This window comes from Sphaeramia orbicularis, chromosome 11 (genome assembly GCF_902148855.1).
Source record: "Sphaeramia orbicularis chromosome 11, fSphaOr1.1, whole genome shotgun sequence".
In the NCBI taxonomy this organism is placed as follows: Eukaryota; Metazoa; Chordata; class Actinopteri; order Kurtiformes; family Apogonidae; genus Sphaeramia; species Sphaeramia orbicularis.
The window spans coordinates 55,339,489-55,357,439 of NC_043967.1; the positions used below are offsets into that span (position 1 = coordinate 55,339,489).

Sequence of the window (17,951 nt, forward strand, 5' to 3'; positions counted from 1 at the left end):
AGTAACAGGAGTGAGTAGTGTCCTCTGGTTTATTGATTTATTAGTGAATGTTACTCAATATAATACTATTCACTTGATTTTAAAGTTTTACAGTTGAAATGACTGAAGTTGTTGACCTTTCAGATCAGTCTTACAACAGTAATACCATAGTTACATGGAGCCAATCCACCACTAAAGCAGCGGAAAAAGCAGCGACACTATTGTGCTCAGCGCAATGCTGACCAGAGAGGAGAGAGAGAGATTTAGAGAAGGACCGAGATAAATATAGGAAGGACCTAGAGTCAGGCACTAAGAAATGTTCATTAGAAGTGGACCTTATATGTGCAAATGTGGTGACAGGACTAGTTATAGATGGAACAGATTAAACAGGAATTCAAACAGGTTGTAGAAATCCACTGTTTTTTTTGCCCAAATGAATCTAAAGCTAGTTTTGCAGCAGCTGAAGGGTTCAAATTCAAACTGTCTGAACTATTAGTGTCCAAATACACAAAGAAATGAAGCACAGACTAAGAACAGTGGGTTCAGACAAATATGAGCACTTTAAGTCAGATGGGCTCTGCTCCAGCTGAACCTGGCTGTGTGCACTGCTGGGCTCTGCGTCCATGAACACATCCTTTGGTAACTGTCTGAGGACATTGTGTGGATCATCCACTCCTGAGGCCAGTCACAGGTGGTCACAGAGACACTGAGAAAGAAGTCTGGGCCGACAAACACAAGTTTACTGCAATTCTAGATTAAACACTAGGTTTGGCAACACACAACAGGCATGAACAACCATGCACACACACACACACACACACACACACACACACTCACACACACACTCACACACACAAAACACACATACACACACGGACACATGGCCATGCACACACACGTGCACGTACACACACACACACACACACACATACACACACACACACACACACACACACACACACATACACACACACACACACACACACACACACACACACACACACACCACACACACACTAGGGTGGTCCAACAATCATGATGAAAAATACAGTTTCAGATCACCTCCATTAGAACCTGCATTAGGTTCTGTCATTCAAAAGAGGATTTAGGAAATAATTTGGAAGAAAAAGCAGATGTTTTAGAGGTTGCACAAGTTGCTGGAAGTTTCCTGGAAATGGACTAATTGTTCATTTTCAGCACAGACGAGCTGTAAGAGAAGAGCAGAACTATCAGAACCAAAGTCTGAGGGATTCAGCTGGAAATATATGGATGAAGTAACTCCGCCCACATCTGTGGAACTGGAGTAAATATATGGATGAAGTAACTCCGCCCACATCTGTGGTACTGGAGTAAATATATGGATGAAGTAACTCCGCCCACATCTGTGGAACTGGAGTAAATATATGGATGAAGTAACTCCGCCCACATCTGTGGGACTGGAGTAAATATATGGATGAAGTAACTCCGCCCACATCTGTGGAACTGGAGTAAATATATGGATGAAGTAACTCCGCCCACATCTGTGGAACTGGAGTAAATATATGGATGAAGTAACTCCGCCCACATCTGTGGTACTGGAGTAAATATATGGATGAAGTAACTCCGCCCACATCTGTGGTACTGGAGTAAATATATGGATGAAGTAACTCCACCCACATCTGTGGTACTGGAGTAAATATATGGATGAAGTAACTCCGCCCACATCTGTGGTACTGGAGTAAATATATGGATGAAGTAACTCCGCCCACATCTGTGGTACTGGAGTAAATATATGGATGAAGTAACTCCACCCACATCTGTGGAACTGGAGTAAATATATGGATGCAGTAACTCCGCCCACATCTGTGGTACTGGAGTGTAGAACTGGTTGTGGTCCATTCTGTGACTCCAGTGTGACACCAGAGCAGAAGCAGCTGATGGTGGACACCATGATGTTAAATGCAGGTTCTTTGGTTCCTCTAAAGCGTTGGGATGTCCTTCATCCATCAGATTGTGAAGGGAAGCAGATCAGGGCTTTTGTCTCCACCAGCACCATGCGTTTGTTTGAACCTTTGGATCTGCCACAAACATTCTGAACAGTTCCTCCAGTAGACTGGGCTGATGATGCAGACTTTCAGAAGGAGGAGAAAACTGGGCATTCCACTAAAGCTGTCAATGATGTCACTGACAGAGGGGCGGAGCTTATTCCAGACTTCAACTGGAGCCGAACAACAAATGCAGATCACAAACAGTACTGGCAACAAGTTGTCAAAGAACACAGGAACATTTTTGGTCATTTCAATAAACCAACAGTGGTTGTTGGACTTTCTAAGGAACATTTTTATGTGAGTGTCAGTTTGATTTGGAGAATAAAATGACAGATTCTTCTAATCTGCTTTATTCATCTGGATAGTTCTGTTAGAGTGTACAGAGACATCTGCACCTGTCTGGGACACCTCTGAATATTAATGAATTTGCATAAAATTTGGACCGAAGTAATTTGGCCACATATGGAACCAAATGCAGGGTTCGAATCCAGAGAATCTGAAAACAATTTTTGGACCACCCTAACACACACACACACACACACACACACACACACACACACACACACACACACTCATTCCTGTTACCCCAATGTTCATTCCTGTTACTAAATACTTTTTCTAAAAAATAAGATAAACCACCGGATTTTTCAGTTATATGTGGTCCACTCTTTGTCCAAGTATTTAATGAATTGCATCATAAAAATTTGATAAATTTGAGGTTTGAGTCTCCTTTAAATGAAAAAATGACTTTGCAGTTTTAAGAAAATTAAAACTTGCGTGCATATATAGTGATTTTTTAGTCACAAATATTAATTATTTTAACATGTAACCAACCATTTCTTTAAAATAAACACTTTGTTGAGAGGAAAACAAAGGAATTAGTTGACAAGCTTTTACGTGTGCTTTTTAAATGTCACAGGAGTTTTGGTAACAGGACTGTGAAAAATGCAATCATGTTCTGCTTAAACCTTGTAAAAAAATGAAATAAAGTTGCCTGAGGTGGGACCAATACACATTTTGAATAGTTAAATATGTGTGTTATTAGATTCAGTGTTGAAAACATATAAAAAAGGAAGTTTATTTTGGAAGAGTTATAACAAGCAAATAGCACCCATTCAGTAGAACCGGCCCTAAACATGAGGCTCCACAGCAAGGTTATTATCATGAACAAAAACTAACGATATGACGACAACTAGAATTGAAAAAAACATTTTTGTTAACTGAAATAAATAAAAACTATAAACAAAAAAAAAAAAAAAAGATAACTAACTGAAACTGTATTATGTGTTTACAAAACTAACTAAAATGGATAAAAATTATGGATAAAATTCCCTTCGTTTTCATCTTTGTCGATGTCAGATTGATACGAAAACGATTTATTTCGCTCTAGCAATTTTAGCTGCTGTCTCCATACGACACTTTTTGCTCCGTCACTTGTGTTCACTTGTGGTTTCCAGTCGTCTTCTGGTCCCCACTCTACCTGGAAACATGGAGACTAAAGCAGCAGAGTCCTGTCTGGGATTGATTTGAATAGGAGCACAGAGAAGAAGAGAAAAGAGACCACTGAACTACAACTGAACTACAACTGAACTACAACTAAACTACAACTGAACTACAACTGAACTACAACTGAACTACAACTGAACTACAACTGAACTACAACTGAACTACAACTAAGCATTTAGAAAAAAATGAAAACTAATAAAAAATATCAAACCTGCTTTAAAAACAAATTAAAACGAACTGAATTAGAGAAAAAAAGTCAAAACTAAATAAAACTAAACTAGAATGAAAAATCCAAAACTATTAGAACCTTGCTCCGCTTCATGAATTTAAAAAATGAGAAAATGAAAAATATTAACACTCCAGGGTGTCAAATGGTATTATGAAAGTATTTACATGTGGGTGTTTCTATGAAGCTGGTTCTAACAACAGGACAGAGGATAAAACTTTAACCCAGATGTAGACGAATGTTCTGAAGCAGGTTTGGAAACACTTTGGGTCTGTTAAAAAATAAATATCTACTGAGATGAAAGAGAAACTATCTTTCAGATAAAACATATTTTATTTTACATTATTTGTACACAAAAATTCACATGTAACACAGTCAAAAGGACACGACAATTACATGTTACTATTAAAAAAATAAATAAATAAAAAAAAAAAAATCTCTTTATTCCAGTGTTTTTCAACCTTGGGGTTGGGACCCCACGTGGGGTCACTTGGAATCCAAATGGGGTCACCTGAAATTTCCAGTAGTTGATAAAAAAAAAAAAAAAAAACTTGCTAATATAAATCTGTGTTGTGTTGACAGAGCCAGTCCCAGTCCATCACAGACAAACTGTGGTTGTGAAACTGTAGCACTGTGTTCTGTTTGTCTGTGGTTCTGTTTGTGTGTGGTTCTGTTTATGTGTGGTCTGTTTATGTGTGGTTCTGTTTGTCTGTGGTTCTGTTTATGTATGGTTCTGTTTATGTATGGTTTCTGTTACATGTGGTTCTGTTTAACATGTGGTTCTGTTTATGTGTGGTTCTGTTTATGTGTGGTTCTGTTTGTGGTTCTGTTTATGTGTGGTTCTGTTTGTCTGTGGTTCTGTTTATGTGTGGTTCTGTTTATGTATGGTTCTGTTTATGTATGGTTCTGTTTATGTGTGGTTCTGTTGTCTGTGGTTCTGTTTATGTGTGGTTCTGTTTATGTGTGGTTCTGTTTATGTGTGGTTCTGTTTGTCTGTGGTTCTGTTTATGTGTGGTTCTGTTTGTCTGTGGTTCTGTTTATGTGTGGTTCTGTTTGTGTGTGGGTTCTGTTATGTGTGGTTCTGTTTGTGGTTCTGTTTATGTGTGGTTCTGTTTGTGTGTGGTTCTGTTTATGTGTGGTTCTGTTTGTGGTTCTGTTTATGTGTGGTTCTGTTTGTGTGTGGTTCTGTTTGTGGTTCTGTTGTGTGTGGTTCTGTTTGTGTGTGGTTCTGTTTAGTATGGTTCTGTTTGTGGTTCTGTTTGTGTGTGGTTCTGTTGTGTGTGGTTTGTTTATGTATGGTTCTGTTATGTGTGGTTCTGTTTATGTGTGGTTCTGTTTATGTGTGGTTCTGTTTGTCTGTGGTTCTGTTTATGTGTGGTTCTGTTTGTGTGTGGTTTGTTTATGTGTGGTTCTGTTTGTGGTTCTGTTTATGTGTGGTTCTGTTTGTGTGTGGTTCTGTTTATGTGTGGTTCTGTTTATGTGTGGTTCTGTTTATGTGTGGTTCTGTTGTCTGTGGTTCTGTTTATGTGTGGTGTTTCTGTTATGTGTGGTTCTGTTTATGTGTGGTTCTGTTTGTCTGTGGTTCTGTTTATGTGTGGTTCTGTTTGTCTGTGGTTCTGTTTATGTATGGTTCTGTTTGTGTGTGGTTCTGTTTATGTGTGGTTCTGTTTGTGGTTCTGTTTATGTGTGGTTCTGTTTGTGTGTGGTTCTGTTTATGTGTGGTTCTGTTTATGTGTGGTTCTGTTTGTGGTTCTGTTTATGTGTGGTTCTGTTTGTGTGTGGTTCTGTTTATGTGTGGTTCTGTTTATGTGTGGTTCTGTTTATGTATGGTTCTGTTTATGTGTGGTTCTGTTTGTCTGTGGTTCTGTTTGTGGTTCTGTTTGTCTGTGGTTCTGTTTATCTGTCAGATGTTCTCTGTGGTCAGTTTCAGATGCTGCAGCTCTTTCATAATTCCTAGTTTCAGTTCTTGTTTGTTCAGTATTAATTGTCCTCCATGTAAATCCCAGCTGGACTGACTGGACAGATCCTGAGCCTTTAATCTACACCTGGATTTACTGCCTCTGTCCACAATAATAGACATTATACAGACTAAATGTCCACAATAATAGACATTATACAGACTAAATGTCCACAATAATAGACATTATACAGACTAAATGTCCTCTGACATTAATCTGGATTTGAAACAGAAGAGAGAAAACTATTACAGGATCAAAAACAAATTAATTTTAACCCAAAAAAAAGTCTCTGTTTTGAATGTCTGGGGTTATCAGAAATTTGTGATGTTAAAATGGGGTCAGGAGTAAAAAAAGGTTGGAAACCACTGATTTATTCTCTCACAGGTGCATTTTGGGAATCAAAGTAATTATTCAAGGCAGAGTGTTTGAGAAATATGATCGTTGTTGAAAAATCATTCATGATTTATTAGTGTTTAAATGTTCCAGTTCCACATGTAACACCAGTGGACACGATGGGTTCCACACCAAACCTGGAATGAGACTGAGACTGATGACAAACCCACATTAGTCCATGGGCCAAGACCAGATATTTGGGATGCTGGTACCACCCAAGGGGGCCAGTTGTAGTGATGTATTTTGAAATGGCCTGTATCTGTAGATCCTATTTGGCTCTGATAGCCGTTCCACAGCAGCAGCTCAGCCCCAGCTCTCAGCCATTGAATAAACCCACTGTAAGGGACTAAAGCAGAGGTCAGAAAAGGTCATTTGAATGTTGGAATGTTAATACCAACACACATTCACCACATTCATGACCAGTTCTTTGTTCTTATCACAGATGTGAGTTCCATCTAAACTAAATAAACAGTTTGGACAGTAGATAAGTGCAGACTGCAGCAGTACACATACAGCAGTCTGGTAGATGAACAGTCTGTCCTCTAACAGAAGTTTAATTAAGGTTCAGTGAAATAAGGAGGTAAAGTGAATGTGACAGAAAGTCCTTAAGGTTAGGAGAAAATGTCAAATGTATATAATAGTTGATCAGTTTCATTCTGAGCATAATTAACCCATAAAGACCCAAATATACACGTGACCAAAAGCATCAGCTGATCTAAACTGTTCCAGACTGACTGATCCATTCATTCTATCAATACATGTCAATAACTGGTGTCAAATACAGTTCTTCATCTTTTCATGCTCATCAGATATGACCATATTTGGACGTTCAGAGGCTCCGTAGTTACCGTGGAAACACTTTCATCTTCTCCATCATTGCTTCTCCAGTCAAACCCATGCAACTGGATCAGTGCCAGTGGATGGACACACTGGGTTTAGGTTCAGTTCAGGACAGACTGGACTGAAAAACACACTGTTTCTCAAGTTCCATGATGATTAAAGAACATGATTCATGAAATAGGGAGATAAATATTTATTATTAATAATATTTTCTGGAGAGGGGGTGGGATTAAATAAGTTGCACTTCTTCCCACCCCTTTTCGGGGTTGTAAATGAAACTGTTGTGCTGTTCTTCTGTCTAAGATTGTTATAACTGTTGATATTTGTATTATTATTTATGTTTTGCTTGTTGCATATATGTTCAATTTCATTGCATGTTCGGAATAAAACACTAAATCAAATTAAAATAAATGAAGACTCTGGTGCTAAAAGGACCAAAGTCACATTTTTGGACAATTCCAGTTGAGCATATAAACATGATGTATTTGTTTAGCTCAGTCCACCCAATAAATATTTTTAACAGACTTTTATTTGTGATATCAGTACTTCCAGCACCAGGGTCTTCAAATACAGGAAAATACCTGATTTTCACAGAAAAAAAAATGCAAATCACAGAGGATAAAATCCCAATAAATGGTGATAAATCATTTAAGAAAGGTTAAATAGAGAGAAAATTTGATTTGGGAACTGAGACAAAAGTCGTATCAGACATTTAAGGCGTACCCACTTGTGTGCTGTGTCACTCATCCCTGAGTCCATTTTCAGTTGGGCCCTAACATCCAGACCTGCACAGACACCAGAACACCAGATGTGTTCTTTTCTGGTCTGGATTGGCACTAGAACATGTGTTCTTATGTATGAAATGAAATGGTACATTGCTTTTCTGCTTCGCAGTTGTTTCATTATTAAACTGCTGTCTTTGTTGGGATCACTCCAGAACTCCTGTGACGGTCTGAGTACAAAAACTGAACCCACATGCAAGACCCAGAGACGGACGTAAAAGTTGACAGTGTTTAGTAAACACGCAGTTAACTGACAATTCTCTGATAGTGATAATGAACAGAATCTTGAGAACACAGAGTCCTGGGTTCTTCTCAGGGTTAGTGAAGCGGACTGGAGACGAAAACCCAGTCTGGACCGGTAGAACACGTCGGGAGTCCGACTAGGGGAAAGCAGAGGGAAGTCAGTAGCAGAACCAGGTCATACACAGGCAGGCAGATGGAAAGGCAAAAGGACATAGGGAACAGGCTGGCTCACATACCAGTAAAACAGGTGAATTGGTCGAACACACGTAGAATCATTGGAGGCAGAGGCACAGACAAGGGTTAGGCAAAAGCAGGAGTCAGGAAAGGCAAACCGGGTCAAAAACAGACAGACAGGATCCAAAAAACGCTGGTAAGTAAAGCACGGAGGCAAATACGAACTGGCACGAACAGGGGAAAACACAGGGCTTAATACACAGAAGGGAGGGAAGACAATGAGAATGTACAATGTCTGTTTTCTGAAAGAACAATCAACTGTAACATCTTCTTATAAAATCTGAGAAGTAGAAGCAGAATGTAATGTCACACCCTTATCTTGGACCAGTTCCACTGGCATTTTTACAGGAAAAGGTGGAAGAGTTCAGAAATACCACCATATGCCATTAAGCATAATGATACATTTTTTGGAAAAAAAGAGTTACCATAGAATCAGGACAAAGCTCCTCATTTGGAAAGGCTATCATGCTTTAATACACATAGATATGTCCTGCTAACAAAAAGGCACCACAAAGGTTTTGCCCCCTTTGGTGGGACCACTACCTGGCCTGGCCCATGGACTACATGTGTGGATTAGAAAAACCACTAGGATCCACACATTGAACACAGTGTCTGTATTTACAGTTATGGTTCAGTTATAAGATAACCAGGTAGAGGACATAGTGGACAGGACCATCTGTACCCAGTCACGACTGGAGGTCCCAGGGTCCAGATGGGAGACACCCCCAAAGGTGACAGAGAACAAACAGGCCCAGATCCTGTGGGACTTCCAGATCCTAGTGATGAAAGTGTTCCGGTTTTTGCCGGAAATTTACTTTTTTCTGAAAACTGAACATATGTTCCAGTAAATTAACTCTTTCTTCGCCAATGACGAGATTTTCCGTCACTCCATGTTTTCACTGTTATACTGTCGTTGAAGCTGTTGTGGATCATGTGAATTACTTTCCTTAGTCCAAAAACAAACAATTAAGCAGCTTTTTCAGAAAAATGAAGGACTGGGTGTAAAGTTTTTGCACTGGAATCACCGGTAACTTATAGCAATGCATACGGCGCCAGTCACTGTGAATGAGGAAATGCAGACTGTGCAGGAACCGCATGCAGTTTCAAAAACCTTAAAGATGATTATGGAGACAGAGTCTGACAATTCAGTATATGATGGAGCTACAGAAGAAGCTTTAGAGACAGGAACGGAGAAACAGACGGAGCGGCGAGGGTCTGACATGGAGGATGAGGAAGACAGAGGTGATGGGGGGGGCACAGAGCGCCACGGAGACAATGACAGACAGGAGGAAGAGAAAAGAGACATTTGTAGAGGACATTCAAGGAGAAGACAGACACAGACATGGGACAGACAAAGGACAGCTCATCTGTTCGAGTGAGTTCAGATTCAGACTGAGGACACAGAACAGGTTCAGCTGTAGAATGTCAGCAGGACACAGGGAAGACACCGTTGGATTTGGCTTTAGCAGGAAATAAATAAATACATAAATTCATACATAGATAAATAACTAGATGTCCATATAATTATTCACAGATCAAACACAGCAGGTGGTCCAACAGGAGGACCTGGTGCAGCCAAGGAAAGGCCAGAAATCTACAGGATTTAGTGCATTTGTTTCTTTTTTTCTTGAAAATGAGGAATATTGAAGTGTTTATATCAAAAGTTAAACTAATATGTGTGAGACTTCCATCCATCCATCCATCCATCCATCCATTATCCACCGCTTATCTGGGGCCGGGTCACGGGGTAACAGTCTAAGCAGGGATGCCCAGACTTCCCTCTCCCCAGACTCCTCCTCCAGCTCTTCCGGGGGGACCCCGAGGCGTTCCCAGGCCAGCCCACAGACATAGTCTCTCCAACGTGTCCTGGGTCTTCCCCAAGGTCTCCTCCCGGTGGGACATGCCCGGAACACCTCCCCAGGAAGGCGTCCAGGAGGATCTGAAACAGATGCCAGAGCCACCTCAGCTGGCCCCTCTCGACGCGGAGGAGCAGCAGCTCTACTCCGAGCTCCTCCCTGGTGACTGAGCTCCTCCCCCTATCCCTAAGGGTGTGCCCAGCCACCCGACGGAGGAAACTCATTTCGACCGCTTGTATCCGGGATCTTGTCCTTTCGGTCATGACCCAAAGCTCATGAGCATAGGTGAGGGTAGGAGCGTAGATTGACCGTAGATTGAGATTCAGACTAAGAGCAGTTCAGAAGCCCCTATGAAAAGTACACATCAGAAGAAAGTGACGTCACCCGGTATGGTGCAGCTGGGGCCCCACCCTGGAGCCAGGCCTGGGGTTGGGGCTCGAATGCGAGCGCCTGGTGGCCGGGCCTATGCCCACGGGGTCCGGCCGGGCCCAGCCCGAAGGAGCGACGTGGGCCCGCCCTCCAGTGGACTCACCACCCACCGAGGGAATCGTAGGGGCCGGGTGCAATGTGGATTGGGTGGCAGTCGACGGCAGGGAGCCCGACAACCCGATCCCCGGACGCAGAGTCTAGCTCTTGGGACATGGAATGTGTGAGACTTGTAACTGATATATGTAAATGTGATAAGTTTAGAAGGAACCTGGTGCTTTAGAAGATGTTTGGTCTAAAGTTTGGTGTGGATTCCCCTAACATTTTGTGGAATGATGGGATATCTTAGAGCTGTTTGTTATTATTATTGTTGTTGTTATTATTATTTTATTGTGTGATTTTGAATACAGTGTTACTGTTTGTATTTAAGAAAGAGTCAAAAATGTAAATAGGAAATCAATTTTATCTTGATAATCAATATCTTTGAAAAAAATTTAATTTTCTCAGTTTTTTGCTCAAAATTCTTTTTTCCTGAAATGACCAATATTCAAATGTTTATATCTCACGAACGAATGAAGATAGACTAAAATTGTTTTTTGTGTTTAAAAGTTGAGGGTGTGTTCTGTCTTTGGATGTATTCAGTGTTCACATACTCCTAACACAACATTTTCAGTCAGCCTTCAAAGATTAGTGAATATGACCAATCAAAAATAAGCTGAAATGGTTCTGGCTCGAGGAAACTGATAGAAATGGTGATTTTCTGTCGCAGTACGTCTGGAAGACAAGCAAACCAGGTTTGTTACTAATTGAAGTCATTCAGAAAAGTACAGGTTTTTTTCCCCTCACTTTCATCACTGAGATCCAGATTGACAAGATGATGATGACCAATCAGCCTGACATAGTGGAGGTGGATAAACATCAGCAGACAGAGGTAGAGATGGATGGAGCAATCCCAAGTGATAGAACATCAGAAAGAAAGAACATGAGAAGCTCGAGAAATACCAAGAACTGAAAGAGGAGAGAGAGAAAATGTGGGTGCGAAGGCAACAGTGGTCCCAGTAGTGATGGGGGTGGGGGTGGGGGAGCCACTAGGGGCAGTGACCCCCAAACTGAGAGGATAGAACCAGCAGACACCAGGAACAACATCAGAGATCTGAGTCCAACAGAGAACAGTCCTAGGAACGGAGAAGAACCTGAACAGAACCCTCAGACTCCCAGACCTCTGGTAGAGGACCGAGTCTGAAGGAGACACCGCCCAGGTGGACAAGAAGAAGATTCTTTTTTTAAAATATATATATCTGTATATATTTGTGTATATCTGTATATATTTGGTGTATATCTACTTGTTCTACCTGTATCAGTAACAGTTTGTGTGTCTGTGACTTTCAGACAGACACTCCCTGACCTACATCTACACGGCCCTCTCCAAAGACCCCAAATCCCAGGTATCCATGAGTTCACGGCCATGGGGATTCTGGACTCCAGGGTAATCGACTACTTCGACAGCACCACACAGGTGAAAACTCCCAGAACAGACTGGATGAAGGAGAATCTGGATCAGGACTACTGGAAAAAAGGCACACGATCCCGGAAGGACAAACAGCAGTGGTTCAAAGTCAACCTGGACATCCTGAAGGAACGGATGAACCAGACCGACAACGGTGAGATCTGACTCATGTTGAAAATGTTCAGCGCTAATGAAACTCTTCTGTGTCATTTAGGACACGGTAACTTTTTCTGCAGTGCACTGTAGTAGCTGTTACACAGAGTACGCATTTTCCTGTCTTAGTGGTACGTAAATTTGACTGTCAAAGGCATATAAATGGAATGCAGTTCCATGTTTATGGAGAATTGATCCTAGAGGAAGTAAAGGAAGGGAGAAGAGAAAAGGGCCAAGTATGGAGCCCTGAGGCACTCCGCAGGTGAGAGGTACAGCATAAGACTCACAAGGCGAATGCGAACTGGCAACAAACATACAGAAACACAGGGCTTATATACACAGGAGGGAGGGAAGACAATGAGACACAGGTGGAACAAATCAGGACGGGGACAGGTAATCAGACGCAGGTGAAACAATCAGGGAAGGGAAGCAAAGACACCAGACATGACACAAGAGGAGAACTTAACAAAATAAAACAGGAAATGACAGACAAGACTCATTAATGTCGTCTCCAGTCTTTTCGGCCGATTCAACATGTGTAATCGTCCACTACCCGTCGTTCAGTCGGACCAATCTGATTGGTGGAGGGATAGTCCTGCACTAGTGAATGAGTGAAGCAGAAGTTTCCATGTGAATCCAGTTCTGCCAAAGGTACTGCCCACTAGTACTGTCTTCTAGAATAGTCCATTCACTGCTCAGATCGGATCTGAATGAGTGACAGTCAGTGTTGACTATGGACTTCATTCATTCCATCATGTCAACACTGTTAGCATTGTTAGCATAGTGCGATTTCTCCTTAGTTTTCAGCTGCGACATCTTTCTTCTTCCACCAGTAGAAGCCCTAGAGCTGACAACACCAGGATCTGCTTATTACGAACCATCTGTTCAACCAGTCCAACAACACCAACCCTTCTGGACGACTGAACACTGACAACAATGACTGACGACAGCGAGCTCTGAGTTTACAGAGATGTTCCGTCATTTCTGGTTTTACATCTCACACAGACTTAGAACATAGACTCAAGTCGGTAGTCTGTTTGGTGTGTTCTTTACACTTTTTTAACCGTGTCGGGGAGACGAGAGCCCACTGACCAGTCGGGCTACCTTTACTGGAGACGATGGGCGGTCAGGTTGGTGTGTGTTCGCCCTAATGGTCCACTGTATCCAAGGCAACCGTCAGGTCCAACAGAACCAGAACAACACAGTGACCAGAGTCTGTAGCTAAAAGAATGGAATTGAGAATAATCGACAGTGTCGACTCAGTACTATAATGGGTGTGAGTGCGGTGTTTAACTCACTAACCGTGAACCTCTGAGTTTTTCTGTAAACAAAGGGTCTGGAATCCAACTTTTCTGTTTGTGTGGTCTTTACTTAAAACTTAGATTGATACAAAAGAAAGATGAATTTCTAAATTAGATTATATGACGGTCAAAAGACTGTGATGCTCCAGGCTTCAGGCTTCTGGTTCTGCTTTTCTTTCTTTACGTTTTATAATCTTAGCAGCCAATAGGATTGCATCACACAATAATGTCAAGACTTATGCTGTTATTACTTGATATTCATATAATATACATAAATTATTAATAAGAAATCAAATGTAAATATAAATATGAATTTTTAACTGCAGAACAAAAAATCTCTCTAACAATGGGTTTGAAAGTCAGATGGAAAATGTTGTACTCATCTAAGAATGACTTCAACAATTTCCTCCAGAATCTGAGAAAAGAAAGGAGGTTAGAGTCCAGACCTGGCCTTTCCCAGGTTCTGAAAACCCCGTCATGTACGTCCGTAGTGATTGTTTCAACGTCTGCCTTTCAGACATCCATGTTCTTCAGTGGAGACACGGCTGTGAGGGCGAGGAACAACCTGACAGGTCACTGAAATACATCCGCGGCTTGAACATGTACAGCTACGACGGAGACGACTTCCTGTACTTTGACGACTCCCACTCAGTGTGGGTGGCTCCAGTGAAAGCGGCAGAGCAGACCAAGAGGAAGTGGGATCAGGAGCAGAAAGTCCATAACTACCCCAAAGGATACCTGGAGATAGACTGCATGGAGTGGCTGAAGAAGTATTTGACGTACAGGGAGAAGGACCTGAACACCACCAGTACGTAGAACACAGCAGCTGATGAGCAGAAAAATGAAATAATAGAAATAATAATAGAAATGGGTTCTTCTCTGAAACTGGGTTTATTTTAGTTTCTGTCACTTTTCCATCTTTTTCGACCCAATAATAAAAGGTAAATGTAGACAGATTTCCCCCAGGATGGACCTAATGAAGACCTCAGATAAATGCACAAAAAGTTATCCTCCTGCTCTGATCCATCCCATAATTAATGAATTTTTAGTCAAATATTGGGTCCAATAATAGGACCCAAATATGGACATTAAATCTCCCTAGGTGTCAGTGCATTAGATGTGTAAATGTGTGTAAATGCTCTTCTATACTTTCTAAACAGCTGCAACGACAGTATAACAGTGAAAACACAGATTGACAGAAAATCTTGTCATTGGCGGGGAAAGAGTTATTTACCGGAACATACAGTACGTTCAGTTTCCAGAAAAAGCAAATTTCCGGCAAAAACCGGAACACTTTCATCACTAGGATCTGGAGGTCCCACAGGATCTGGACCGTTTGTTCTCTGTCACCTTGGGGGTGTCTCCCATCTGGACCCTGGGACCTCCAGTCCAGGACTGGGTACAGATGGTCCTGTCCACTATGTCCTCTACCTGGTTATCTTATAACTGAACCATAACTGTAAATGCAGACACTGTGTTTAATGTGTGGATCCTAGTGGTTTTTCTAATCCACACGTGTTTTTTCATCAGTCTCAGTCTCATTCCAGTTTGGTGTGGAACCCATCGTGTCCACTGGTGTTACATACAGAACCTGAACATTTAAACACAAATAAATCACCATTGATTTTGCAACAGCGGTCAAACACTCTGCCTTGCATCTTCACTTCGATTCCCAAAATGCACCTGTGAAAAATAAAAAGATATTTTTTTAAAAAATAGTAGTGCATAATTTTTGTGTCCTTTTGACAGTGTTACATGCAGATTTTTGTATTAAAAATAATATAAAAATGTGTTTTATCTGAAAAATAGTTTCTCTTTTATCTCAGTAAATATTTCTTTTTCAAACAGACCCAAAGTGTTTCTAAACCTGCTTCAGAACATTCGTCTACATCTGGGTTGAATTTTCAGCCCCTCTGTTCTGTTTTTAGGACCAGTTTCATAGAAACACTCGTATGGGACTGATGGGAAAAGATGGCAGGTACATGTAGAATAATCTGTGTCTCTACAAACCTGAACGCTTTTATGTTTTCTCCTTCCAGAAAAACCTGAAGCGTATGTGTTCGCAAATAACGCCAGGTCTAAGACAAATGTGGTTTTGACCTGCATGGCCACTGGTTTCTACCCACTGGAAATACAAATTCACATCCAAAGGAACGGTCGAGTTCTTACTAAAGATGACGACGTGATGAGCACAGGAACTCGACCGAATGGAGACAACACCTACCAGAGACGAGACAGTGTGGAGATTCTACGCAGCGACGTGGCCAAGTACTCCTGTCACGTCATACATCATCCAACTGGTGTTAATATAATAAAGGTTTGGGGTAAGAAGTTTGTTTACATCGCTGATAATAAACCAAAATAAATGTGTTTTTCTGAGTTTTAGACATTTTAAACCTGCAGAAGCACAGTCAGATGTTCATGATCTGAACACATATTTAGTTCCATTAGTCTTCAAAAACAGATCATGTTAAAAACAGCAGAATGTGAAGCTGACGTGAATGTTGTTTGTTTTGTAGATGGTAAACTTCCTGAACCTGAACCAGACAGTCCTGTACCAGTCGGTGTTATTGGAGGGGTTTTGGGGGTCGTAGCTGTACTTGGACTTGCTGTCCTGGGGATCCTGTACAAAAAAGGCAAATTGGGTAAGAGCACAACTCTGTCCACTACACAACCTTCACCACGTTGTCTTTCAGCTCACTGTTTTTGGGGTTCAGTCAAAACTAGAGCCTCGTGTCGTGTGTTGGTGTGGGTTTGGGCGAGTTAGTGGTTTAGGTGGGAAGTGAATTTATTGTCTGGAGTCACATTATAACTAGTGCTGTCAAACAATTAAAATTTTGATCAGATTAATCACGGGGTTGCTGTGAATTAATTTTAATTAATCATGATGAAATATCATTCATTTTTAATCTATATTAATTATGTTTCATTCTGCATGAGCAAACAGACTCCAGAAAGAAGAGAATATATATGCACTTAAAGGTCCTGGACAGAGAACTGGTTTAAAGTGGATTACAGCAACACCTTCAGCCAGAACCTGTGGTGTTTTTAAAGCACACAGACTCCGTTTCCCATGAGCACTAGCTCCTACTGTCATAAGGGCAGAACTGTGTCCAAGGTGTTTTAAAGTTAATGACTGCAGAGTGGATCCTCTGTCCAACTCTGCATTTCTTTTTCCACAGTAACGTTCAGGTGCAAAGTGACGTTTGAAACGAGACAACAAACCAACTTCGTAAAGTCCGTTTGTGTGGTAGTTTAGGAACTGCAGTGAAAACCACAGGTAAACCAAACTGGTAGTGCGACTCCTGCTTCTGTGGGCCGGCCATGGCTCAGATGGTAGAGTGGGGGGTCGTCCAATAACCGAAGGGTTGGCGGTTCGAATCCCACTCTGTCCCAGTCATGTGCTGTTGTGTCCTTGGGCAAGACACTTCCCCCTCCTTCCCTCCAGTGCTGCTGCTCACACTAATGTGTGAATGTGTGTGAATGTTCGGTGGTGGTGGGAGGGGCCGTAGGGGCAGATTGTCAGCCACGCCTCCGTCAGTCTGCCCCAGGACAGCTGTGGATACAGATGTAGTTTACCTCCACCAGAGGGAGGATGTGAGAGTGAATGAAGAATGGATCCTCTGTACACGCTTTGAGTATGTGTTCATAGAAAGCACGATAGAAATCTAATCCATTATTCTCTGTGTGTTCTCCTGTGTTCTCCTCAGTGTTCCTCACAGACCGCTGGTTCACACCTGTCCCAATAATCTCCATCTGCTGGAGCTTTAACCCACAGTATTCAGTCCTTTTCCTAAACGCCTTCAGTCCTTCTTCATCTTCCTCATTGTGCATTAGTTCAGTTTAGCTCCAGCTGCTTCAGCCTTCTGCATTCACAGGATTCTACTGGTAGAATTGTCTGGTTCCTGACATGCTAATTATTATTATTATTATTATTATTATTATTATTATTATTATTATTATTATTATTATTATTATTGACTTGTACAGCCTCATTTCCAAACCATATTTGATTCACAATAGAACATAGAAAACATCAACCTTTAAAGTGTGAAAATGAACCATTTTAAGTACAAGAATTGCATTAATTCTGAATTTTATTGCAACAACACATCTCCAAATGTTGGGAGAATAAGTTGAGAATGAAATACAAGTTTGTGACATTTGTAAATCATTGCTTTCTGGTCTTATTTACATTTTAACCAGTGTCAAAACTGCATTTTGTGGAATTGAGATTGTGTCGGGGCAGGATTATAGTCAGAATCTTCTATTACAGTATAACTAATGGGTTAATAAAATGTCATAGTAAAAATGGGAATCAAAAAACAGTAACACTTCTGTAAATGAAGAAATATGTTTCATATTAATTTCTTCCTTTAAGTGGGACGAACAAACAGGACTTGACTTGTAACCAGTCAGTAAATGTTTGGGACTAATAACACATGCAGCTGTTTTTGTTTTTGCAGATCGTGTTATCCATCGTAACCCTCAACAGCTTCCACGTAAGTATATGAAGTCGA

The 17,951-nt window shown here is 41.2% G+C and overlaps 2 protein-coding genes and 1 long non-coding RNA gene across 3 annotated transcripts in view; all 3 read left to right on the forward strand.

Moving 5' to 3' along the window:
* The window catches only part of LOC115428710 (major histocompatibility complex class I-related gene protein-like), a 147,365-nt gene that overhangs the window by 126,939 nt on the left and 2,475 nt on the right, over nt 1-17,951 (forward strand). The window contains exon 10 of the mRNA XM_030147893.1: nt 17,898-17,933. Within this exon, the coding sequence (XP_030003753.1) occupies nt 17,898-17,933 (36 nt within the window). The remainder of the gene's footprint in view (nt 1-17,897; nt 17,934-17,951) is intronic.
* LOC115428713 (major histocompatibility complex class I-related gene protein-like) overlaps nt 1-17,951 on the forward strand; it is a 52,785-nt gene that overhangs the window by 1,116 nt on the left and 33,718 nt on the right. The window lies entirely within an intron of this gene.
* On the forward strand, nt 299-14,614 carry LOC115428715 (uncharacterized). The gene is made up of 3 exons (XR_003936676.1): nt 299-544; nt 6,705-6,712; nt 14,604-14,614. It is a non-coding gene; the product is annotated as an uncharacterized LOC115428715 (long non-coding RNA).